The sequence below is a fragment of the Triturus cristatus genome, chromosome 5_1 (assembly GCF_964204655.1).
Source record: "Triturus cristatus chromosome 5_1, aTriCri1.1, whole genome shotgun sequence".
NCBI classification, from domain to species: Eukaryota; Metazoa; Chordata; class Amphibia; order Caudata; family Salamandridae; genus Triturus; species Triturus cristatus.
Genome location: NC_140587.1, coordinates 349644622 through 349671869, shown reverse-complemented (window position 1 = coordinate 349671869; position 27248 = coordinate 349644622). Strand labels below are relative to the sequence as shown.

Here is a 27248-nt window from a genome sequence, read left to right as displayed (position 1 = left end):
GGGTACAGACATTTGTTGTCAACTGGGCCCTCTTGGAGCCTGGAGTCCTTATCTTTTCTGTGTCCCTGGAGCAGGCAAACAGGAGATCAATTACTTGAACCCTGGAGGGCAGATCCAGTCCCTGGGTGCTAATAGAAGTGAGGAGTCATCAAGTTCTCTTCTTCCAGCAGGAGTCTTGTTTCTTCTATCAGTGCTTTCTTCTTGAGATGTAGATTTCCAAAGCTCATGAATGTTCTGAGGAGTTGGTGATTAGGCTCCAGTCCTAACTAGAGCACTATCCAGTGATTGGAGAATATCATAACCCAATCTTGACAACTTTCTCACCCAAATACCACCTCCTTTTATAGCACTTCCTACACTTTACTCTACAAAATCCCCAAATTTAAGGTGGCTGAAGCATTCTTCTCTATGGAGGGGTTCCTAGCCACACCATTATTTAGATGAGCTTTCACCCACTCTATTATAGTGAGAGCTGTTTCTACCTCCTGCTGGGGGTAGAACTAAAGGGTTTAGATGGACTCTGGGAATGAAAGGGTATAGATACTATATGCCCTATTTGGAATCAGCAAGTAAAAGAAAACGTGCTCTGCCAGCTGTCCTGTGCAGCTCCTACATTGCTAGTTCCTACAAAGTGGAAAATGGTTGACAACACTTCTGTCTTCCTGGTTGCAGAAGTCTGTCTATTGTCATAAGCAGGTAATGTCATCAAATCCAGCTAGGAATATATATTGGCCTCTTGTGGTATGATACGTGGCAGAACCGGTTTTAAATCAGTTCTGGATCGGGAAGCCCAAATTACATTTTTTCAAAGGTACTTTCCCACTAAAGTTATAAAACATCTGATTTCCTCATTAAGCACATTCCAAAGTGGAGATGTAAAATAAATATTTTAATCACACCTAAGCCTGTATTATTGAAATGTATCTGAGCCTACAGAGTTGAAATAATTGCAAGGCCTGCAGTCACTGCGAGGGGACCTATCAGAAATATGGTGTGCTTCTTTTTTATTTATATATTAGTAATGAAACCCTCCTCAGAAAAAGGTTATCTTACATGGAAAATACACTTTTTATGTTAAGGGTCACCACAATGCTTTTAAGGTGGAGCTGAGCTAGAGGACAGTGGTCCTCCTGACACCCATATCTTTGTATCATATATGTGGGTGGTGTAAGTGCAAACTGCATCCCGCATATTACATATAACGCATATATCAATGGTGCAGTTCAGTCTTTTCAAGTGCGAAGAAAACACATGCTGTTATAATGCAACTTGTGAAATGTGGAAGAACAGTGAGACTTGTTAAGAAAGGTATACCATTTTACAAAGTGTATACATTTATGAAGCTAACATGTAATTTAAGTTGCTACCTTTTAAATCCACATACTCCAAATCACATTCTCAGGGAGTAACAGTGCAACTGTGGTTTAGCTGTTGCCTTGAAGTGTTTGAACAAGACATATATGCTGACTTGAGTTCTGCCAATAAAACATTTGCTTTCTTAATAGAGGTTTCCTCTTTATAAGACCATGTCATACAGATTTACAAGGTATTCCATTTAAAGCACACTCCAGAAGTTGCTGCTTTAAGAAGTATCTAGATGTGTGTATCAAGAAGGCACCCTGAGTATGTGTAATAATTTTAACATCATAGTCATATCCATGTCAAGCAAAATCACAAAGTTTGGAAAGATTACCTTTTAGGAAAATCAGTTCAAGCTCTGCAGTTACGTTAAGAGTTTTGGAAGAATTTCAAATAATGTAATTTTTACAGATCCAGAATAAGATCTAGCATTTATTATTCATAAAGGTATATAAATAAAGGCTACATCGCCTATAATCACAAAGAGTTACCCAACTGATTATCTCTTGGGTCTTGCCATTTCTTTGTAACTTTAGTCTGGTCAATTTTTCATAATTTGCTACATATCATCCTACTCAAAGCGAATGTGTACTGACCTGACTTTGTGTGGCAACTGGACAAATACACGTGATGGGCAACCATTCAAATATGCTGATATAATGGAAGTTAATAATAAACCATCTTAACTAATCCAAAGGCCCATGTGTTGTGATATGAGCCTGCAGCCAGTGCCTACAATCAAGACCAGCATCCTCAACGTCCCAACTTATCGCCCATTCTTAAAGTTACCCTGATGGATCCCAGATCGGAAATCTTTGACAATTCACAGCAAGTCCATAAACCTCCATCTCTTCACACATTGATACAATGAGTGGTTCCTGCTAACAAAGCAGTAAAGGAACCTTTGTCTCTCAGAAATGCCATCCTAACTTTCCTCTTTTCCAGCATCAGCCTACAGAAACCTTACCGCCCTAACCTGGCGCTAATGTTAAACACCACTGACTGTTTCATAGGATGCCAGTGGAAAGTCATGCTTGATTTTTAAAATATATATTACCATCACATCATCACAAGATTGAACATTATAAACTTGCACAGTTATACATACCCTGGTTTTTCAGAGGTGTCTACTTGTACCTATGGCTTTTAGGACGTGTTTTTATGTAGGCAAAAAAAATCACCTTTTAGAAGGTTGTATAAAATCCAGTTTCGAAAATCAGATTGTGACAACTTTATTAAGTAGATATAATGTCTAATTTCTATATGGAATTTCCACCAGAGTGCTCCCAAAACAAAATCTTCCTAGACCAGTAGAGAATTCTATTCATTAAAAAGTTCCATCACTGCAACACTTCTCGTTTTCTGTTAGGTAAAAATAACCCATTCTAGAACATGGAATATAAGACCAGCTTCCCCGATCTATGGAACTCCCTTTGGAACCGTATGAGAAAGGACAACCACTATTCCACAAAAACAATATTACATGGTTTTTCTACAGCCATCCATACCAGAATCACCACCAGCACTACTGAAATCTCTAGAGGTACTTCAGAGGTATGCACAAGGCACCAGCCTCCCCTCCCCATCTAGAGAAAGCTTATCACAATCCAAAATGCTGTAAAATAGAATTCAATCATGATTGCCTGGATCCCAGGTATCAGTTTCAGACAATGTTAAACAAAGGGCCTTGTTTAGAGTTTACGGTACAGATACTCCGTCAAAGCACGTCAGTTATCCTATCCGCAATATTACAAGTGCCATAGACTATAATGCACTTGAATGTGGCAGAGGGCACATCCACCACATCTGTGGCAGAGTATCTCAGGCCTTAAACTATAAATAAGGCCATACATCTTTAACGTAGTGTGAAGCTCTTAGTACAGAGCCTTTAATGTATGGACGTGATGATAGCAAAACAACTGAAATTGCTTAAAGCTGTCCATGTACACTAATCACTGACTACTGATGTCCGCACACAGCCACAGCAGATCGTACTACTAGAGACAAATGTCTGCAAATTTCTTCTTTTGCAACTGATACTGCTCACGCTGTTCTTGTTAAGAATTCAGGGCAGGATTTTTCAAGGATTGAAATACCATGTGTCACACAAAGTGACCCACGGGCAACGGAAGTCCTTAAGTGATATTTACTATGCCACGCAGAGCCACGTTGCATGGCATAGTAAATTTGCAGTGACGCAAGGAAATGCAAGTTGCTACACTGTGTTAGTCTGCCATTGGAAAGGCAATCTATGGGTGGAGCATGGGTGTTCCCATGCATCTACCCATGGTTTTAGGTGCATTCACAGATTTACTAACACGAGTAAACCTGGAAATGCATCAAAATGGCGCCTTCCCATGGGAGACGCTTTCTCCAGCGCACTTAGAAAGAGGAAAAAGCCTCAGAGCATTGTTTTTGTGCAGGAAGGTGCCCCTTCTTGTAGTACAGGAGCATGCCAGCCACAAGTGTGTAAGTGCAGAGAGAGAGAGCGGTACTGTACCATATCATATTAGGTTAGGCGTATGCCTGGCCTCTCCGTTTGATGCAGGGCAGCAAGTTGTCTTGCTGCGGTGTGACAAATATTAGTACATTTACCACTAATTTCTCTGTGTTACTGATGGTCCCTCTTTTACAAAGGTGTTGTCAGAAAACCATTGTGTTTGTGGTAGGTTTTTAAGGACTATAACGCTAACACGGTTATCCACGAAACAGCAATGAGTACCAGCCATGTCACTCACATCTTACAGACAGTGTTTGCGCTACAAAAAACCAAACATTAACAAGTAAATAGAGACAGTGCTCATCTCAGACGTGCTGGAATGGTGTGGGTCACTGTCGGAAATAGGCAAGGAACTGATCCTTTGTAAAATGGCATGTTGCATTTTTCTTCGCATTGTAAGTGTTTTGCACATTAGCAGTACTCTTAGTTTCGCAGGCACATGAACACAGGCAGGCGTGGACGCGGAACACATTTGATTTCGCAGTTGTGCGCATTCTTCTACGTCTACCTCCGGTCTCAGAGTTTTCTGAGGCGCTCAGGTTGTTCTTATTACAAAATGCAGCAGGCACGCCATTTATTGACTGTTTAAATTGATCGCCAAGAGCAAGCAATAACTTTCAATCTGGTGGAAGGCTCATATTTCAAAACAATGAAGCAGAAAGAATTACACTTCAGAGCTTGCTTCCAAAATAAAGCCAAGTGGTAAGAAACGTGTCACACTGCTCACCCCCAAGCACATATCAGTGAGAAGCAATAGGGTGCCTTACACCAGGAGCAGGCACAACTGGAAGTGCGAACCCCGCCCTTACCTATGTAGCGGATCCGGAAGCCCTTCTTGTTGGTCCCGTGGTCCGCTGACCAGCGTAGAAAGACTTCATGGCCCGAGCTGCTCACGTTGGGAGAGGCGGCGAAGTCTCCACTCAGGGAGATAAGCAGGGGGCTGTGGCTGTTCGGCCCTTCAGACAGGAAAAAGGATATTTTAGGTTTGCAAAGAATGTGAAATCCTACAAAGACCCTGAAAAGTCCGACAAGTATAAAGGATGGCATGTCAATCGCAAAACATATTGTTAAAGAGGCAATTAGAAAGGAAGGAGTACCCCTAAACAGGCACTCTACTCACCGCCTACTGCACTACTTTAGCCCTCCGTATGAGTCAAGTGGTGTTTGGGCCGGTAAAATAGGACTCCACCGGTCAGAATGTATTGGGTCCGATAAATTAATCCCAATAATTAGTTTGTCCCCGATAATGGGGACCAGCATGCACATTTCGGTGCTTAATGCACATTTTTTATTATTGAGCACCTCAGTAAATGTCAGCAGTGTGCTCTGCAGACATCTATCAGGAGGAAAACTGCAGGGCTGCGGTGTTGGCCATGAAATGCCTATCGACAAAGTGTGCGGTAACAGGAGTCACCACACATATGGCACCTAGCTGGGTCATTCATAATGAGGGCCTTAAGGTGTACCACTGAATATCAAGGGGCTGAATAAATGAGCACAAGACAAACACAGGAAAAGGGAGGGAAAGCAATTAATCAGTAGCAGAGAACTGAGATACACAAGAGAGCTCCTGAATTATGGGCAAGTGAGGAACACAAAGCATCCAAGTCTATATGTGGTACAATAGGTCTGCTGCAAACAGCTATCTGGCGACGAGGCCTAAAAAAGAAATGTTATGCGATGCTTTCTCACAAAGACTCCTTCCCTAGAATATTTCTGCCTCGTTTGATTAGCACGTGTCTTTTCTGACATACAGAATGGCACTTTATTCTCATTCAAATTCTTTGAAGCGAAAGGGCTATGAAATTATCTGTGTGACGCATTTACCATCGAACACTTCAAGAATGTCAAACTCCTTCTCGGTCTGGAAGAATTCGAAGTAGAGGGTGATGTTGTAGCCTTTCTCCACGTTGATGCTCCATGCGCACATCTGCAGGTTCGGATAGCTGTCCGGGTACCCGGGGCTCAGGATGATGCCGGTGGAGTCCAGGCGCATCTCATTGGCTGGGCAGAGGACTGTGGAGTGCAACAGAAATTCATAAGTTCCACTTCTACTGCGTTCTTCAATAAAACAGAAGCAGGCTGTAGGCCATGTTATAACCGAATCATAATTTAATTTGCTGCTATGCAAACTGAGTTTCTGATGTGATTGTTTTCATTATTTCTGGTAATGGTTACTATGAAGAGACCCAGCAAGGACAACACCCACTTCTTTACCTGATTTTCAAGGAGTTCCAGTGAAAATCGGACGTCTTGGTTGTAAACTGTGGGTGAAGCCATGCACCATTCTGAATGCTAGCCTTGTGTGTAAAGAGAGCTGTGCAAGGGATATGTGAGGATTTTCTGAGCCAGATGGACATTTTCAAACATCCCATTCACAAGTTACTGCTAATGTAATTTCTTATTTATAACAGAAGGTCAAGTATTTCAGAAATACTATTGTATTTCGTCATATCACCTTTATTCCTACACAAGTTGAATTGTACATAGTCCCATTTCCGCCATGCTTATGTTGTACTTTGTGGCACACCAAAGGTTTCACAAATTTGATCACATTCCTGCTTCACATGGCGAGGCAATGGATTCTGCCACAGGTCAGCCTCCCGTTCCTTTCTGGTAATCCGGATTTAGAGCTGGGATAAGCGCTACAGGAGGAGATGCAATGCTAGCTAGGGACAACATGTTCCCCACCAGCAGGTCGGTAGGCTAGAGAGTTACATTTCCACTCTTAAGCTATGAATGGACATTGAATTCTCTGCAGTCTCAAGTAGGGATCCCCTGAAGACAAACATGTCAATCCACTGTCACGGGTGATGGGACGTGGAATGGGGGTGAGGGGCAGGGTAGCTGTTGAAATCAGCAGGTCCCCGAAAACCTGCCCATGTGTCTCCTTGGAACCAAACCCCACCAGAGTAGCCGTTGTGTGCCTTCATTGTAGTAAAATGAGGAAGGCTGTCCTGTGCCAGTAAACCAGGAGCTCTGGCCTCTTGAACTGCTGCTTGACACTTACCAAAGACATTTAACCATTTGCACATGATAAAAATGTGTTCATTGTTTTCCTGGATTTTGATGGGTTTCAAGCTATTCACATATTGACATTTAAATAACAGGGACTTTTTCTCTGTTCTTGTTGATATAGGCCGCCATTACGTCACCTAGCACTATCAACTGTTTAGAGCCTCGACATATAGAGGCCCAAAGCACTTGATAGCAGTTGTCACCCACTGAGTTGGGTAGTGTTAAACATCGGTTATCTGTCAATAGCGCCAAGACGCCTTGGTTGAGGTGAACGTGCACTGTACAAAAAAAACCCTGAAAGAAAAATCACGATGGTAGTCCTGATACATTGGAGGTGAATGCCGAGGAGGAAAAGAGTTCAACTTTGGAAACCCATGCAGAAGCCCACAAAACGTACTCAGAACCACGTGAGTTACCATAACATTTCATTAAGAGTATTTAGCTAGTATTTTTTAATAACCATGCCTACTTTGTTGTCATTGTAATTACATTTACATAGTGCTTACTATCCCTGATGAGGCGTTGAAGCGCTTTACCCCAGGCAGGTTGCTGACCCGGAACCCAAGGTCAGTAGTTAGTCCAGTGCTACTGTTTACTGTACGCTGAATCAAATCATTCCATGCAAGCACTCAGGTTTCTTTGTCGTAGATTAAACTAATAGGAGTTAGGTGTGATCGTTCTTGGGGTAGACACCTACCTATGTGAGTTCATACAGGTGTTAGGTGGGGGGTTAATAGATGAGCAAGAGGAGAATAGGTTGTGTTAGGTTGGAGGGGTATCAGTTTCCTAAAATGGAGACATTGTGATTGCTAAAATCTGTTGTGGGTAATTTGCAGACAGTGATGGGGATTAAGGAGAACATGCAGTGACTTAGGGCTGTGCTCAGAGAGAAGAGGGAGGCATGGAGATGATGAAAAAGGAGAGAGACATTTGAAAAGAAAAATGAGATGTGACCATCAGAAATTGTAAGTAAATCTTGGTTTTTGTTATTCATGGCAGGTTTTAAGACTAAATAGTCTTTATTTGGGATGGAAAGTGTGCCAATTCCACAAAAACAAAGGAAACACAGATGTGACAGACACTTCTGTCCTTATGTCAAATCGTAGAATTTAGGAGAAGGACTACGGGCACCCAACCAATTAGTAGGCCAGGAAGTGAAAATAATAAATGACTCAAGTACTTGGAGCTCATAACATAACTCTGATGCCTCAGATATTGAAACAATGAGACAGTGTCTCAATGGGGGTACAAGCGCATGCAACTTTGGAGCCTGGGTCTGGTGAGAGCAGCAAATTCTGATTCAAGGAACAGGTAGGCATTCTTCACATCGAAGCAAGGAATTAGAAGGAAATCATGCTGTATGAAAGCGTACTTATAATGGACGAGCAATTGGCATGTCTATGGACTTGGATCAGCGTAGAACAGCAAAACTGTCCTTTAGTCTTCCACAATACATTGATAGACGTTCTTCAATTGTATAAATGAACACACCTTCAACACCATTTTGAATAGTTATTTTTTAAATTTAGAGTTCGGCGGGTGGGTTACTCCATGTCAAATGTAAGGGATATCCCAACCACTGTATTACAAGAGTGATAGACCTGTCAGCCTTAGGGTGGTCCCCAAGCTTTTTGCCTTCTTCCTCCATTTTTGCAGATTGCGTTTTTGCTGGGCTTAGGACCCTGTGCACCTTACCACTTCTAACCAGTTCTAAAGTGCATGGGCTCACAACTTAAAGCATTTTAATCTTGGCTTATCCTCAAGTGTTATATTTAATTTCCTTATACGTCCATAGTAAAGGGGTACTACGTGTGCCTAGTGCCTGTATATTATATGCTGCAAGTGGGCCTCCAGGAATATTGTGCCTCCCACTTGAATAGTCCTTTAAACGTGTCTCAGGTTTGCAATTGTAGATTGCATGTGCACTTTCAAGCTGCCATGCCGAACTGGCAAAGTAAATGTTTTGCCATGCCCAAACCTTCCTTTTTTCATACATATGTCACCCATAGGGTACACCATGGACAACCAAAAGGGCAGGGTGCAGTGCATTTAAAAGTTTGGACATGCGATCTTAAGTTTTACATGTCCTGGTAGTAAAAAACCCCAATTTTTTTTTAACCACTGCAAGGCCTACCTCAATATCATTGTAGTTACCTTATTACATTTAATAGGCTGTAATTCCCAAATGGGAAGAGGGAATCAGTTCACGTTTGGCGCCTTTGAAATTGTAATGAAAAATCCAGTCTTATGGTAAAATCAGATTTTAAATTCCAATTATAAAAATGCCACTTTTAGAAAGTTGGTATTTTCTGCCTTAGCTGTTTAAGGCCAGATGTACGAAGTTAAGTATTTGCGATTGCCAAATGGCAAATTTCTGTGATTCATTATTTTGTAATCGCACACAGCAATGTACAAATGTGTGTTTAACACATTTTGAAATTCCCAGTGGGCCGCAAATAGATCTACCTGATTAATATTCATGAGGTAGGTTTTGGTTTGTGTCCCATTGGGAATTGCAAAAACCACAGGGATGGTGGCCTGCTGGGGTCAGGAAACCACCATGTCTGACTACTTTCGATAAAGTTATTTTTTTTTAATGCAGCCCATTTTCATTAAAGGAAAACAGAATGCATTTCAAAAAGAAATATTAAACGTTTTCTTTCCATTTTGTAAGAGTGGACATTCACAAAGGGGAAGGGGTCTCTTTGGCATCCCTTCCCATTTGTGAATGGGTTACCACCTACTTGAAATAGGTAGAAAAATGTGAATGTTTTGAGACAGCATTTCAGTCGCAAAGCATTCACACATACCACTGTGATTCAGTATAAGGAAGGGACGCCCCAAACAGGCCCCTTCCTAATACCGAATGGTAAACTGAATTTGTGATTCGGTAATAGGTTACTGAATCGAAAATTGGGCCTTTGTACATTGAAAAATGCCATTTTAGTTCACAAATGGCATGATTCTGTGAATTGGGCAGTTTGTGAACAAAAAAAGGTTTGTACATCTGGCCGTTAGGGCCTGCAGCCTGTCTCTGGGCCACATGACTGAGTGTAGTTGACAGGTGGGCTTTGTGCATTCCTCCTAGACAGCCACATACAAAAGAAAGCTTAGTTGTGCCTGGATGGGCCATCACTGGCAGGATTGGAAGGTGCAGTTGGATACAGCCCTAGTAACACTTGAATAGACTGTGTCCTGCCTCCAGATAAAGGGCTGCATACACATTGCCTCGAGCCAAAGCAAGAGAGGCAGGAAACCTGGGCACCTCAAAGGTTAACAACTAGAAGCTTATCCCACTTCAAAGAAGTCACCTGGTGTAAATGTTGAACCTCAGAGCCTCGCAGCTCCTCAGCACTGATGCATCACCTCGGCTTCGCAACTCATCCTCGCAAGCCCCCATCAAGGGGATGCAACGATGCAGGAACTTGCATTGCAGTTTTGCAGTTCCTTTAATTTGGCCCTGTAAGACACATCCTTGATGCGGACTTTGCAACACTTTGCAACCAAGATTTAAGGTACTCCTGTTCAGTGGGTTCAACTGGGTCCCTGTAGATGGCCTGTGCTCCGGATCGACCGGATATCAAAAATTGGTGCTTTGTGCTTCTTGGCAGGATATTTAAGAAAATCTTTAAAACTGCAAACCTCAGGTTCTACTGATTGGATTTTTGTCATTTTGGTTTTCTGTCTATCTATTAAAATCTACTCTATTTTGTCAAAATCTGGTGTGGAATCCTTTTGTGGTGTGTTCTAATTGTGTTACTGTTTGAAATGTTGCACAAATACTTTACACATTGCCTCTAAGTTAATCCTGACTGCTCTGTGCCAAGCTACCGAAGTACATATCAATTTAGAATTTGCATGTGAATTTGCCCTGACAAGGATTGTGGTTGCTGCTTGAGTGGGGTTTCATTACCCGTCAACATGTAGCCCAATTTTGTACATTATGACCCTTGTAATATGGCAGACGGAATATCCGTTTAGTTGACGGAGTAATCCATTTGCCGAACTCTAAATCAGGCCCCTAACCTTTTTTATGGAGCTCAAACTGCTCCAGTAGTGCAAACCTGAAACTTTAAGTTGCATCAAAATCAGACACCTCGGCCCTAGGTGCTGCTGAAGCTCAGGAATTCTTGAAAGTCCTCAATTGTTTAAGTACCAACTTTTCAGACTTTCTGGGGCAAGTTCTAAGGGTCCCAGGACCTCAGAGAAATCACTAAGGGACCAGGACATAATACAACAGAGGCCACCAGCAAGCTCAGTCCAGTTGTAAATAGTCCACTGGTCACTCATAGAAAAAGGTCTATTTTAATTGGTTATGTACCTGGAGCAACACAGAAGTTGAGCAAATTGACACTTGGAGTCAGTACTGGGTACAAGTGGGAGCAGGTCCAGCCATTTCGGTCTCCTCAAAGTTTACCCATAGCAGGTCCAGCCTATTTCTCTTTTGCCACAGGTCCAGAAAGTATTTTTAGAGCTGGAGGTGAGGTACTACTTTGTAAACTTCACCAGCCAGAGGGTGACTCCAGGACAGTCCTTGACAAATGAGCATATAGTTCCCAAGTGCAAACACTACTACTTTTGCCTCACCGCAAACTACCCCGCTGTGGATCACTTTCAATAAAACATGTAGAAATATTTCTGACCAGGGTGGGAGCTTGGGACTCACTTCAGGATGTGTATAATGTAAAGGCCCATGTCCTCCTACTCAACCACTCTAAACTGGTTCTGTCCCCAGCTCCCTCCTCCACTTAAACTAAAGACAGGAGGCTAAAGTATGTTTCGGGATCAAAACACCCCTCTCTTCCAGGCTTCTCTTATCATTAATTATAACATTTCAGGTCTCCTTCTTGTCCCATTTAAATTTGTGAAGTTCCTGGGCACTCATTAATTGGCCTGCTTAGATTAGGCTGAGTCACATTCCTCCCCCAAGCCACCTTGTCGTGACCGTCATTTTCTCTGCTCCGAAAGTAGTATTTCACACCTCCTTAAGGCAGCACTGACAAGGAGCTGCAGACAGGCCACTGTTAATTAGCCGCAGATACTTTTGGTGGGAAAAGAATAACTTTTTACAGGTTGCTTTTCTGGTATACTTATAAAAATCCAACTTTTCCATTGAAATGGGTTTTTCATAAATATTAAAAACAGCAGTTGAACGGTCTCTGTAGCTTATGCCCAACCCAATTTACAGAAGTAACATTCACTCTACTTTAGATGTTCCTATATAGAACCAGCTGCAACCTTAACAGTGAGAACAGATTTTTAGAACTAGTCACTGTAATAACATGCACACATTAGAATCTTGCATGTACCACATTTAAATATCAGACACCCTACCTTGTAGTCTACAAGGCCTACTTAGGAATGACTTACTTGATAATTTTAAGAATTTCCATCCTTTAAAAAAGGTATATTTAGACAGGTCTGTCAGCAGGTTTAGCCTTGTGAATGGTGCAATAGGTGCTGCAGTCCTTAGGTGATACTTATCTTTCTAAGCTATTTTTGCATTTTCTTACACGTTATACTGTGACCTTAGTCTAATGTTAAATATCACAACTGGGGACCAGCCCATTTAACATGTTTTAGGGTTCAGAGCACATGCACAGGGGACTGGAGAGCAGTTCAAAAACTGGAGGAATCAGTCAATAAAAAATTGGGGTGACTATGTAAAAAGAGGCATTTTCTCACAAATACATACGGACTAATCTGCGTGTCTATTGAGAGTAGCTTTAATTTACATATAAAGAAGCCTCATGCAAACATTAATGAAATTAGCTAAAAGTGTTGTACATTTTCACAAAATGGTAGGTTTGAAGAGTACATTTTCTGAATATCTCCTTGTAAATAATTGTTTCACAAGTTATGTATGTATGCATGTATATAGAATTTCAAAAGCATAAATCTAGCTAACAGGCAGAACGCGATGTACATGGTGAAATCAAGCATATAAGTGAGAGAACAGAAAGCTGGGTTGCGATGGTTAATTCATTTTGATGTACTGTTCTTTAAAGTGGTGAGTTTTCAAATGTTTCCTACACTGGAGCAACTTTGGGGCGATCTTGATAAATACATGGATGTTATTCGAGATGCTAGGTGCATAGGTGGAAAATGCCTGCTGGCTTGTGTTTTGTGTTTTTTACACTTTGTAGTCTGGTTTCTGATGGTATCATTGCTGTGTGTGCAGTGAGATACACAAGGTATGGTGAGCTTGTCTGCTTGATAAGTGTGGGTGCTCGTCATGAAAGCTGTGTAAATGATGCAGTCGGTTTTTAAGATGGTGCAGGCCAGCAAGGCAAGCCAATGGATTTCCATCAGGGCAGGGGCTATATGATCATATTAATTCAGGCACTGAGAGATGTGCTGCAGCATGTAGATTGCCTCTCGGTGTTCCAGTTTGGAGTCTGGGAGGCCATGGAGTAGAGATTTACCACCATTCAGGTGTGATATTATGAGACCCTCTGCAGCAGTTCTCAAAGTCGCTTTCTGGAAGAAATGGTTTGACTACCTTTAGAAGAGAAAGATGGTACAAGGCTGTCTATTTTTCTAGTAAAGTGGTCATTGGGGGTGAGGATGGTGTCCAGGGTACATCAAGGGAATTGGCATTTGGTGAAAGTTGGTATTTGAAAAAGTCAAGGTTCATGCCATTGAGCCAGGTTTGTAGTGTATCTTGCTTTTTTTCTTTGCAAAGAGCAGGAATTCTGTCTTGGTTGGGGTGAGATTCAGGCAGGGACTGCAGGCCTAGCTCTATATGATGAGCAAGCAGTGTTTGAGGCACTGGAAGTCTGAGAGAAGACTTTATATTATAGTTGTTGTGAATCTTGATTCTGTTAGCTGTAAACAGAGCACCAAATGGCTCCATGTAGAGGTTGAAGATGACAGGAGAATGTAAGGAGCCATGGTGGACTCCACAGGTGATGGGTATCATTTGTGACCTAAGTACACCCATGTGAACAAAGTGGTGTTTGTTGGAATGGTAGTAGGAAAACCAGTGAAGGGCATTGTCAGACAATCCCATGTGAGACTCCATTGTGTGTATGAGGGTGGGATGGTCGACTGTGTCAAAGGCAGCTGAGAAGTCTAGCAATATCAGAAGGAAGGGGCTATTTTTATCTGTGGTAAAGAAGGCATTGTCTACAATGTGTATGGTAGCAGGTTCTGTGCTGCAGCATTATCTGAAAACTAAGGTCATATACTATACTACTGTAATCTGAATATGTTAAAGGCCCATCATGAACAGTATTCTAAATAGCCATTTTTCTGCAGGGAGTGTCGAAATAAGTTATTACATCTGGAGATATTTCTTTGGTTCTTAAAGTCTTGTTATTATCTAATGGGATTACACATTATAAAAATTGGGCCCCACATTATACTTATATTTGCCAGGGGGCTGTCAAGTCCTTGATGCATAAGGGAAGCAAAACATCATGGGAAATAACAGCTCAGCAAATGAAATATTTAGTAGATTCCACGGGTTACAGACAAATGTGTATCAATTAATTGTTCTACATTGTGGAACTAAGTTTTCATAAAAAATGTTTCACTGTAGTTCCCATCACTTTGCTCATTACTATAGATAGCTACAGACCTATACCCAGAACCCTCTTCCATACCTTAATGACTATGTATGGAGAATTTATTACAGCGTTTAGAGTGCTTTAAAACTGAGAATGTTAAGAGGACTTTGTTTGATAGTAAAATCAATAAAAACCTTGACATGTTGGAGGTGTTCCATCCATCTGGAGCCGCTCTCCTAGTCTGCAAGTTAGAATCTCATTACCAACGAGTGTGAAGCCTGGTGAGCACTGGTATCTTATAATGTCACCTAGAAAGCAATAACAGATTTAGACAACCATTTATAGTTACTTTTGAAAAATGTGATAGCATTTTATATAATGATCTTTATTTCCTTACATATAAATAGACACATTTCCACCTTATGGTACACTTTGTTAAAAAAATATAAAACATGGACATGTCACCTGTTTCTCTAGGGTGTAGTAGCAACTCCCCGTTATAGTGAAAGATAGTTGGATAAAGCTAATCATAGCCATTGGGCTAGCTGATGTAGGCTGAAACCCACTTTTCAAGCAGAGAGGCCATAGGGTAACCGTTTGAAGTAGACTGCTCATTTGTGTGTGAGCTGGGACAGATTTGTGCATTGTTCTTCTCTCTTACAGAAGCAAAATAGTGATGTAATGCAACTTAAATGGAACATTAGAAATAGTACACAAAGTTTAGACACTTATATTCAAGTCAACACATTTAGATAGCTCGTTTAACATAATTTATACATTTATAATAGTCTATAGTCTATGTTTAATCGTATGTTACTATGTTGATGATATTCATCAGGCCCATTAGCACTGCACCGATATCTCATTTAATTCATAAATACTCCCATTACTTATAAAGGTTGGGCCGCAATTGGTCTTGCTACAGATATGTACTTGGCAAGCTAACATTGAAAAATTGTAATAATATCATTTTAAAAAGAGCAGTCAGAGCCTTCTATGATCCCATTTATTTTATATAATATGGAGCTTTTCAAATTTTAAATCACTGAAAAACTTAAAACGCCTGTCATGGTGACACTTCAGTGTAGCTTGTTTTCCACAAATCCAGATGGATCAACCACTGGCATTCATTACCCCAAATGGTAAAGAAGCAGCTAACGTGTTTGATCCATTGGGATTTTCAATGGCTTTTATTAAGGCAAACCAAATAATCCAGTTTCTAATAACCTTAATTTGTTGAGATTGTTAAAATTAGGTCAGGAGAGAGCCCATCTCTAAAATATCACCAATTGAAGCCATGAGGTGACAACATGACTTTAATGGATGACATTTGGGGAGGCGGACACTCCTCGTATTCCAGCAGCTCATCAAACTTGCAAAACGTCCGCTTTTTTAATTAGGGCCAAGAGGAAGGATAATTTTTTTCTTGAATTTCCAATGCAAAGCATCCATTTGGTGCTTGAGCTCTAAGTAAATCTGGTACTTTGAATCCTGAATCTCATTTCAGATCATGAACAGATACTGAGCACTAAAGTAAACCTGGCCTGTGGAAATATGGTGTAGGACTCATTTCTGGTAATGAACAAACTAGCATTTATACTGTTGTGCACTGAACACAAATGAATGTAAGTAAAAGCTTCAAGGTACCTTAGCAGTCCAATAATTGTATACTCTAAGGACCTTTCAGCAGGGAGAGGAATAATAAACAAGAATTGCCTGAAACAAAGTGTGTCACTTGAGGTTACATGAATTTCTCAGGCTGGAGGCTTACCTACTTTCAAACTTGGCACGCTCTACAAGTTTTGGCTTTGTAGTCACTTAGGATTCTAGGGGGCATATGTATCAAACGATTTTGTATTCGCAAACGCTGCGATTTGCAAAAAAACAGCGTTTGCGAATACAAAATCGCAAAACGCGATGTATGAGCCATTTTCGCATCGCATTATTAAGGAATCGCTAATTTTGCGATTCCTTAATTTTGCGTAAGCATTTAAGGAATCGCAAATTGCGATTCCTTAAATGCTATGTAATAAGCACCCAAGTTGTGCGATTTCTCCTTAAGAAATCGCAAATTACCACCAACTTCAAGTTGGTTGTAATTTGGGATTTCTTTGAAAAATGCACTTTTTGGCATTTTTCAAAGTGCCATGTGGCGCACATACATGCCCTTAGGGCATGTATGTGCGCCATATTCGCACACATGCTCATTTCAGGGGTACATCAGGGTGTCCTTATGACACTCTTGCACCCTTGAAATTATTCTTAATTTGTGATTCTCTAATTGCGAATCGCAAATTGGGAATGACTTCCCATTCATTCCTATGGGCCTCCTGGCCCAATGGAATGAATGGAAAGGTATTCCTTAATTGCGATTTCGCAATTTGCTAATCGCAATTAAGGAAAAACAAGAAATCGCAAAATATTTGTGAATTTTTAAATACATCCCGTTTTGCGATTCTCAAATAGCGATTCTCAAAAAATCGCTATTTGAGAATCACAATAACGGATTTTGATACATATGCCCCTAGGTCTTTTAGTTTTGTGCTGGCCTACATGGCCCAGTAGGCAAGGTGCATTTACATGAAAAACAAGACTTGAGCAATGTTATTCTGATTATATGTGACATGGCGGCAACCCTGCACTGATCATAGGGAATATACGGTAACTTACTTTGTGCCAATGTTTCAATTGAATTGAAACTGTAGGAGCTTCGGTTCTCCAGGCCTTTTTGAGAGAGCACTTCAGAACCAACGTGCAATGCACTCTTTTCAGTAACTGGTTGGTGCAAAAATTACATTTGCGGCACTGGACCACTGCGAGAATCTTTCCACCATTCTCCTGGTGCACAGGTGCAAGCTTTCTCTATCATGGCCCCATGTAGGACCAAACGAGCTGTACCAAACCGAGTATATGCCTACCAGTTATATTAAGACATATTCTAGATGCTATGTGGCAATTAATTTGTGAACTATATAAATGATACTAGTATTATTATTAGCAGTTGTAGTTGTATTGATCAGTACAATAAAACAGACTGTTTTGTTTTCAAAATTATGTACTTAGCTACAGACTTAGCCTTATGAAAGCAATACAATCCAAGCAGGAATCAATATTTTATCCTTTAGCAGCAGAATTTTGTCTCAGCGATTCACACGTTATTGTAGTTCTTGGCATAAAGGTCTAAGGGCTTGTGATTAACTTTCCACTAAATTACATTTTCATCCCTGTTGGAAACGGCCCTTTTTGCAGGGTTATCCCCAAACGTTTTGCTTCTTCCTCCTTTATTTTTTCTGACCCGTGGTTGTTGGCAATAGGACTCTGGGCACTTTACCACTGCTGATCAGTGCTAAAGTGCATATGCTCTCTTTATAAATTGTTATATTGATTGGTTATCCATGATTGGTATATTTGTTTCATCTGTTAGCCCCTAGTAAAGTGCACTGCGTGTGCCAGGGCTGGTGATTCAAATGCTACTAGTGGGCTGCTGCACTGATTGTGCCACCCACAGGAGTAGCGCTAAAATGATGTCTTAGGCCTGCTTGCAGTGCCTATGTGCAGTCCAGGACTGCCATGTCGACCTGGCCAGTGCACCCACTGACCAGGCCTTATCCTTCCCTTTCTGTACATGTCAGGCATCCCTATGGTGGCCCTAGGTACCCCCCTGGGCTGGGTGCAGTGTATCTGAAAGGTAGGGTATGTACTGAGGTGTGTAACATGCCCTGGTAGTGAATTACAGCCATTTTCGTTTTTCACTGCTGAGAGGCTATCTTGCCCATAGGATAGAATGGGGAAGGCTGTTTACATGCCTATCTTCCCATAAAGGCAAGATAGAAAATCCAAGTTTGGTATCTTTGTGTTCAGAATTTAATTATACATCTTTTTAGCAAGATGGTTTTTAAATTCACTGTGTGAGAATAGCACTTTTTAGAAAGTAGCTATTCTCCTGTTTAACCTTCCTGTGTGCCTGTGTGCTGGTTGGCTGACTGGTGTCATGTGATGGGCTAGGTGGCTCCAGGAGCCTGGATGAGTCAGCAGCAGGGTGAATAGGGAGATCTGCTTTAGATGGGTGGGAGGAGTAGTCCCTGGGTTTGAATAGGGCTGCCCCTCCCAGCACAATGCTGGCTCCACCCCCTGCTGGCCAGGCTGAGGACTCTGCCTCTGCTGGCACAAAGAAGGCTCCACCTCCTGCTGAGCGTCTAACGACCCTGCCCCTCACTCTGAAAGGAACCAGGTGCTCCAGGGCAGAGCACACCCAGGAACCGGTTTGAGCAGTGGAATCCCCCCACTGAAACAAAGAGAGACAAAGACTTGGAGGGGTATAAGAAGAGGACCCCAGACACCTAAACTTTAGATCACTTTGGAACTAAGAAGAAACCTCTGCCAAGGAGAAAGCTGAAAAGAACTGAAGAGGAGAAGACTGCCTGCTTGCTGTTTTGCTTTGCTGCCAAGGAGAGGGGAAGGACTTTGCTGTGTCCCCTTCTCTTGATTCTGATCTCCAAGGGCCTGAGAAGAGCTGGCTCCCTGTTAAGAAGTCCCAGGAACAAAAGGACTTCACCACCAGCTCCCCTGGAACTCTGCTGAAGGAGTTCTGACCTGCCTTGGAGTGCTTGCCCAGTCTTGGGGCCTCAGGAGGTCGTTTTGCTGTGTTTGGGAGCTGGGAAGCAGAAGCGTGAAAAAGAGTAACTGGTACCCAACGCATCATCCGATTGCGTGTCGCAAGAACGAGAGTGCGAGGAGAATTTCATCGCGGCCTCATCGCAGCACCCGGAGTCCCCGCATCGCCGAGTGCGTCGAGCATCGTTCCGGTGCGAGAAGATTCCTGACGCTGCGAGGGTCGTCGCAGAACCAGTTTGCGAGCCGCACCACTGCCGGTGCGTGAAAGTATCCAGTCGCTGCGTGTGTCGACGCAGAGTCCCGTCCCGTGACACATCGAGGGTTGCGGCGCCAGAAGTCAGCGCTGCGCCGTGCATCGCGCCGCACCGAAGATCGTCGCATCGTACCTGTGTGTGAAGCTTCCCCCTAAGAAACCTACGCAACGAAAGCCAAAGTCATCGCATCCTCCCCCTACAGATCGGAGCCGGCGCATCCACCTCTGCTGCGTGAAGCAGGGCTGCTGCAAAGCCTCCCCAAGATCTCAGGAGTATCGCATCGCCTTTGCCATCTTCCTTGTTATAGCTTTTGGGAACCTTATCGCAACTACAGGTACTGTTGGGCACGAGAGTGTCGCATTTTGTGCATTGAGAGTCGCATTGTGCAGGACACTGACTACATCCTGGAGTACTTTCTGCAAACTCTTGAACTATCTTTAAAGTAACCTTTTTAATTGTATGTTGGTTTTTCTGTAGTATTTGGTCTTGTGAAGTTTTTAGTAAAGATACCTTATTTTTCTAAAACTGGTGTGGAGTAAATCTGTGGTGTTTTCACTGTGTTACTGCGAGTGTTGGTACAAATACTTTACACATTGCCTTTGATAGCCTAGACTGCTCAGGCCAAGCTACCTAGAGGGTGACCAGGGGTTATCTTAACAGTGTATCCCCCTTTCCCTGACTAGAAGCAAGGGTCCCTACTTGGACAGTGGTACCTACCCTGCCAACTAGAGACCCCCAGATCTAACATTGGTGGCAGCGGTGGGATTGAACTTGTATTTGTACTTGACCCACAGTAACTGGTGTACATCACTAGTTTAAGTGCAGACCAATACGCAACCACATACTGTATTTTTGGTTCTATTTTTGAGTAACTCTTCAAGAGCATCATGTCTCAGGTGGCAAAAAGTGAGAGGGCAGAATTGGAGTTTTCCATTGAGGATCTGTATTCATACAAAGTTGAGGATCTCAAGCAATTCTGCACAGACCTTGGTTGCCCTGTGAAAAGCGGATCTAGAAAGGATGTGCTACAAAGAGTCTTGAAGGCCTGGTGGGAGGCCCAAGAGGAAGATGATGCAGATGAAGAGAATGGTTTTATTCCCCAAGATCTGCCCGTGGTCGGACCAGTCTCAAGGGCTGGCAACTCCCATTCCAGTAGGAGTCTCACTCCAGAGGAGTTGGAGGAGAATCAAAGGGTTAGAGATCATGAGTTAGAAGTCATGAGGCTTGAGTTGAAGCTGATGGAAATAGAAACCCAGAACAAAGTAGAAGAGAGCAAGAAGATGTATGCCTTGGAAGAATTTAAATTGACCTTGGCACATGAACTAAGGATGAGGGAGCTTGATTTGGAGCTCGAGAGGCTTGAGGCCATGAGTGTCTCAGCTGAAGAAGAAAAATGGGTAGCTCAGGAAGTGAGCTTTGCTGAGTTGGAGGTGGAGTTCAGCTCAGATGGTGGCAGCAAGATTGTAGTTTCTAGTGCTGAGAGAAAGGTACAAACACCCAGAGATGTGGCACCTAACTTGAGGGAGGGGGTTGACATACACCAGGGGGTTCAGGTTTATGATGTAGTTCCAGTGGGGTGCAGTGTCCCTGAAGTAGATTCGGGAACTGGCACAGGGGACCATATTCCTAGTGGTGGGAGGGACACTCTACTGACCCTAGATGAGAGGTACAGGGAGAGGGGTTCCCCCATGGTAGAAACCTTGGTGTGTGAGTGTGAAGACCTCCCAGAAGAGTGTGAGTTGTGTGACAGAGACAGTCAGGTACTGTCTTGCCAATCTCAGGAGAGTGGTGTGGGGTACTTGTGTGAGGCACTGGAGGGTGAGGCAAAGGGTAGCTTGGTTAACAACTGTGGGGGGCTGTGTGATTCATTTGTTGGAGAGCATATTTTAAGTCCCTGTTTTCCAGAGCTATGCCAACACCCGGTGGAGTGTGAGTTCTCTGGTTCCAGAGAGCTTACGTTGGAGGCAGACCTTTGGTTGGATGCCAAAAGGTCTGGAGAGGCATTGGGGAGTGATCCCAAAAGGAGTGGCCCAGATATCTTCCAGACCTGTGAGGTGGAAGAGGTTCAGTGTAGCCCGGTTAGGTCCCAGTGTAGTGGGAGGGGTGTAGGGGCTCACGTCCTGTCTCAGTGGAGAAGGGGGGAGTGTGGGACTGTGGGTCCCAAGGTGCCCGAAACCCAGTCTCAGGTCCTGGTGGGTTCCTTAAGGGTACACCAGGTTGGGGGCCTAGACAGTGCTAGTAGGCCATTTGAGGAGGATCTCCTAGTGTCAGGAGAACCTGGAGCCTCTGTAAACAGAGCTCCAGTGGTTCTGGTGTCTGGCGGGGCCGCTCCAGTTGGGAGGGTGCAGAAGTCCAGACTGAGGGGTGAGAGGGGGATGTGTTCCCCAGTGGGAGAACCAGTGGGTCAGGGACCAGCCAGAAGGGCTGAGTCCCCTAGGAGTGACCATGGTGACACCCCTTCTGTCCTGGGGGATCTTCGCGCACTGTCAGGTGGACAGGGGCCGGGAGATCTGCGCCAGGCAGACTGTCACGAGACACATGAGTTATGTGTCACCCTCGGGGAGATACTGTGTGAGTCCCCAGAAGTCCTGGCATGCCAGGCAGGTGTGCAACCGCAGGGTTTAGTCGCTGGGTTGGGAGGCCAGGTTCAGGATCTGCCTGACCTGGGGGGAAGGACATCTGTAAGCTGTGTCCTGACTGGTTTGGCTTCCAGGGGTACCCCTCCAGTGGGGAGGGTGCAGCTCTCTGGAAGGGGGTGCAGAGGGAGAGAGTCCTCGCCTCTGACCCCGGTGCAACCTGAGGGTTTAGACCCTAGGTTGGGAGACCAGTTGCGGGAGAGAGGTCCTGAACTGGAGGCAGGGACATTTGTAAGCAGTGTCTCTACCAGTTTGTCTTTGAGGTGTACCGCTCTGAGTAGGAGGGTGCAGAATTCTGGAAGGGGGTGCAGAGGGAGGGAGTCCTCGCCTCTGACCCCGGTTCACCTGGAGGGTGTAGACCCTAGGTTGGAGGGCCAGGTCCGGGGTGTCCCCCCTGACCTGGGATCCCAGTTGCAGGATAGAACCCCTGAACTGGTGGGCGGATGGTGCAGGACACCTGCCACAGGTGCCCTGACTATTCTAGAAGGGGGTACCGCTCCAGGTGGGAGGGTACAGAGCCCCAAGGAAGAGGAGGACTCGGTATGGAAAAGCCTACCCCAGCCTCCTGTCCAGCCACCGGATACAGGCCCGGGGCTGGTGGGTCAGTGCCAGGTTGTCAGACCCGACCTGACAGGAAAGGAAGTGGACAAAGGTTGCCAAGCACCTGGGGCTACTGCCCCCCACCTTCTGACGCCACAGGGGTTTGAGGGCCCTGAGAGGCCTAAGGCCTGGGTCTCATCCCTGACCACTGTCAGTGGTCACTGCAGCCTGCTGTCTGTCTGTTGGGACACACCTGTGAGCAAGTTAAGGCTAGGTGCTGCACAGGTGGTGTCCACAGGTGAAGAGAAGGGTTCCACATGGGTTGGCTTGGTGGACACTGAGAGTATGGATGGAGAGATCCAACCGAGTTCAGGAAGGCATAGAACAGGAATAGTGCCCTGCTGTTTGGGCCAGTTTCCGTGTTCTATCGCCCTAAGCAGGGAATCCCATCGAGGTATCGCTTGGTCTACTGTGGAAATATGGATTTTTCTGGTCAGTTATGTCCCCTATCTTGGACCCCAACGGTTCTATGTGCATGTTACAAGTACATGTATGTTCCCTCCAGTTCCAGTTATGAAGACGCAAATACATGTGCGTCCACCGTTAACATGTCCTCTTTCAGATCCGCCATGAATGGGCCGGATATTCCATTCCCAAGTACGAAAGGCCACCGCCTTTATATGGTTCACTTATGCCATTTTACAGTTCAGACGAGTAGGCCCTGATTCTGTCATCAAGCTTTTCTTGCTTTCTATCTCTGAAGCTCCAGTCCGAGCCTGCATCTGTGACCATGAACTTTGTCTCATCCTCTGTGCGGCTCACGATGCCTGACATCAGCTTGCTGCCTGCCAAGAACTGTATTTCACCTTCGAAATTATCTGCTCCGCTCCCTGCCCAATGCATTCCTGTCTAGTAGTTTAAGTAAACATTCTGCCAGCTACCGAGCAAAGGCCCGGCTTCTCTGTCTTTATGCAAGTAATTCATAGCCCTGTTACTATGGAAGATTCCTGCCCTCGCATCTAGTGTAGACACTTAGACGCTTGTACACGCACTAACAGTCAGTATAGTCAGTATAGAATAAGATTCTACTCCAAGAAGGCCTCTCTTTTGGATAACATAGTTCTTTAAACATAGGATGTTAGATATGATTTGGGATTAGGTTGACTTGACCCTCTAGACATCTGTCGCCACATGTAGAGCTAAATGTCAAGTCCCCTTCACTCCCTAGCTGCACGTCAATCACACGTCATGCTGCTGTGCGCGCATCTCTGCCAAGTATTTCTGCTGACATTGCGAAATTCTTTCATGGAACCACCCCATTATGACATCATGCCTGATGACGTTCCTTTGTTACGCCCAATCACGCCCATTTTTCATTACGCATGTACAATGTTATCTTCCTTATCAATTGTTACGCCTCTCGCATTTGCTTCACTGTAATGCCTATTGTATAAAAGTGATTAATTATCAATAATGTATGTACTTCACTTCCTGAACCTCCGTGGTGATGGAACCTGGAGGCCACGATTCCGAATCGTCCATTGAAATAAAGCCCATTCCGAACCTCTAATACCACGGATTCTGCCTCTTATTTATTGAGCTATTTTTATTATGTTCTGTATCAAATTAAGTCCCGGTAATTAAATTATTTACCACATAAATGGCGCCTGAACAGGGACACTTTCTCATCTCACGCGCCGGCGGTGCGTTGCAGGCCCGGTCTCCTGCCACAGCTGGACGGACAACAACGCGTACCAGCAGAATTTCCTGTATCTCCCTCCGGTCAAGCGGGGGCGACTGAGGCTGCGATCAACACCCAGACGAGGCGGTGAGAAGTGCGAAGTATCCCGACCAGAGCCTAGCTGAGAGAGCAAGATCCGAGGTATACAGAGGCCCACCAGGTTTCCGATGTCCTGAAGTGTCCGAAGTTTTCAAGTCGAGTCCAGTCCGGTCCAGTTCAGTTCAGTTCCGTTCCGAGGCCTTCCGTTCCGAGCTACCCGGTGAGTACCATTACTGGGGAGGCGTTCTGGCGTGCACATAAGTTGTGCCGGTCCAGACGGGTTTGGGTACACAAATCCGGTCTGCACTGTTTTAGCAGTGTATCTGTACTGTTTAGCAGTATATCTAGTATATCAAGTATATAAGTTCAGAATAATTTCCGTTAATGTCGAGAATTATGTTTTATGATTAAGTTTTCTTAGATCATCATCATCATCGCTGCTCATTTACATGTTAAATGTTAAATGTATTAATACGTCCTGCATATTGTGGTGTGAATGACTGTTCATTATTGTGTTTTATTGTATTAAGTTTGTTCAAGACCAAGTATCAGACCAGTTCTCAATATGCCGCTCTTTTCGAAACTAAGACAGATCACAACTAGAAAAGGGGTACTCGAAGAAGCTGTTCCCATTCCTCCTAGGGACACTCCAGGGTACTTCATGTATCATAAACACGGCCTAGACGCTATATTATTTCTTGATCTATGGGTAGACTACACTAAGGAATTACCAGAAAGTCAGAGGTGGCCCGCAGCTGGGACCTGGGATGCAGATTGCATCGTTAAAGTAGAGGAAGAGTTATGGAAAAGGAAAGCCAGACAGTCACAGAAAGACGCCATTGAATTATGGCGTAAAGAATCGTATAGACGTACAGAAAAAGCACGTAGACAGGAAGAGAAGAGTAAAGAGAATTCAAATAAAGTTCGAGAAAATCTATTAATTGAAGAAGGTACACGAGTAAAATCAGAACAAGTAGACAGACAAAGAAATGCCCTTATGAAGGGTATGTATCCCCTTCTGGCCGAGGGATTACCTAAGGCTACTCCGGGGATACCAAAAGACTGGCCACCCCCGTTATTTCCAATAAAGGTACATCCTAAGGGACATCCTAGAACCGCAGAAGATGTTTTTCTTTCCTCATATTTAGATGACGCAGCTCCCGAGTATGCTAACCCCGCCCCGCATAGACCATCGGCCGGGGAGGTTCAACGCCAAGATCCTGTATCTGTATCCTTACAGCATCAAATCCTGACACAAGTCCCGGCAAGCACGTCCGTTTCCACATCTGTTCCTACAGCTACTTCTATAGCTGTGTCCACACCTATAGTTGCTGTATCACGTTCAACGAATCCTTTCACGCCTGATAACCCAGACGGGGCTACTGGAGGTGCTACCAATATTTTTTCTACGCCACCCAGAGTAAATAAACTTACCTTTCAAGAGTCAGCACATCCACGTACCCCCAAACTCATAAATGCCCGCACGCTTAAGGAACTTCTTATAGATTGTAGATATGACCCTGTGCCCGGCAAAGAGGACGAAATGATCATGGCATCATTACGTATCAGACGAGCTGCGGTGTATTTAGGAAAGCTACCAGGAATGACTATGCATTTAGACAATATATATCATTATGTCCAAACAGGGCGAGATTCTGAAAGTATTAACAGAGCTATGGAATACCAGAAAGTGGAGATACAGGGGGAACTGTTACGTTTCCTCATAAATTGTGTGATCAGAAATCAAGACCGACCGGGGGTAGACCCGGAAACAATGGAAACTCTTACCAGATGGAGCCAGAATATATCAGAAGGGAGACATGATAGGCAAAAATGTATAATAGCCATGTGCAGAAAGATCCGTAAAGAAATAGAACGTCTACACGAAGAGAGATTAGCGGTAGACCAGTTTGAACAAAACGAGGAGGAGGAAGGATCAGGACCGTCCACAGGACAGTCAGAAACTATAGCCTATGTAGGTAGAGGAAGATCTTGTAATAGTACTAGACGTTTTTCTGACCCAATACGCCCGATATGTCCAGATAATAACAGGAATTTCCAAACACCTATAATAAATATGAGGTCCCCCGAGCATTCGTTCCAAACCGCTGACAAATTACTGCGAGAACGAAGGGGTTATCATTTACTCGATTCTATGGATGAACAAGAATTAGCCAGGTCAGCCGTTCATTGGGTTGACAGTCCCGAAAAATATGGTGATGATACAGTAGCACACACATTTTTGAACCTCACCCCAGATGAACAGCGTTTAGCTGGGATTTATATGATTCAACAACTTCTTATACTATATAAAAGCCAATATTCAGATCCTGGTCCCTTACCTGATATATTGACTGAATTACTCACGAATAGATGGAAAGGTTCAGGTACTAAGTTAATTAAGGAAATACTAGAATCCAGAAAGCAGTACATTCTTTTTGTATGTCCAGAACATGATTCACTGCCCATCAAGGAAAGACCGATGTATTACATGGACAGACAGAATCCCTTACGAGAAGTACACCCAATAAAGGGCGAGGACAATCAGTTTAAACGTGTATATGTATATACGCCCATATCAAAAATAGAATTGTTAGAAATGAAGAAAGTGGTACCCAGTCATGACAAAGACCCAGCGGGTTTCCACCGAGAAATTAAAGACATGTTACTCATGGGAGAGTATACCTATCCCGACATTATGACAATATTAAAGGTATTAATGCCTGCTGGCATTTATGAAAAACTCAAGGAAAAAGAGTGGGAGGTAGGAGACCAAAAGATAGATTGGACAGCATTAGAAAATGAAGAAAAGGCCCGAGGTCCAGGTTCAGGGCTTGGGGACAAAACTAAAGCACTACCAGGTTTACTAGTACAGGTACTGCCACGTTTATTAACCACGAAAAAGGAAGACTGGGGTGCAATTTCAGCCTGTAAACAAAAGCAAGATGAAGACACTAGTGATTTCTATGCCCGATTCGAAAAATGTTTTGGTATAAATAGTGGTATAAAAGCAAGTAGCGAGTCATACCCACATCT

The 27248-nt window shown here is 43.7% G+C and overlaps 1 protein-coding gene across 1 annotated transcript in view; it reads right to left on the bottom strand.

Moving 5' to 3' along the window:
• Nucleotides 1–27248, bottom strand: part of CSMD3 (CUB and Sushi multiple domains 3) — a 2836509-nt gene that overhangs the window by 423612 nt on the left and 2385649 nt on the right. The window contains exons 46-48 of the mRNA XM_085605076.1: nt 14583–14696; nt 5687–5875; nt 4669–4815 (exon numbers count right to left, since the gene is read on the bottom strand). Coding sequence (XP_085461202.1) covers nt 4669–4815; nt 5687–5875; nt 14583–14696 — 450 coding nt within the window. The remainder of the gene's footprint in view (nt 1–4668; nt 4816–5686; nt 5876–14582; nt 14697–27248) is intronic.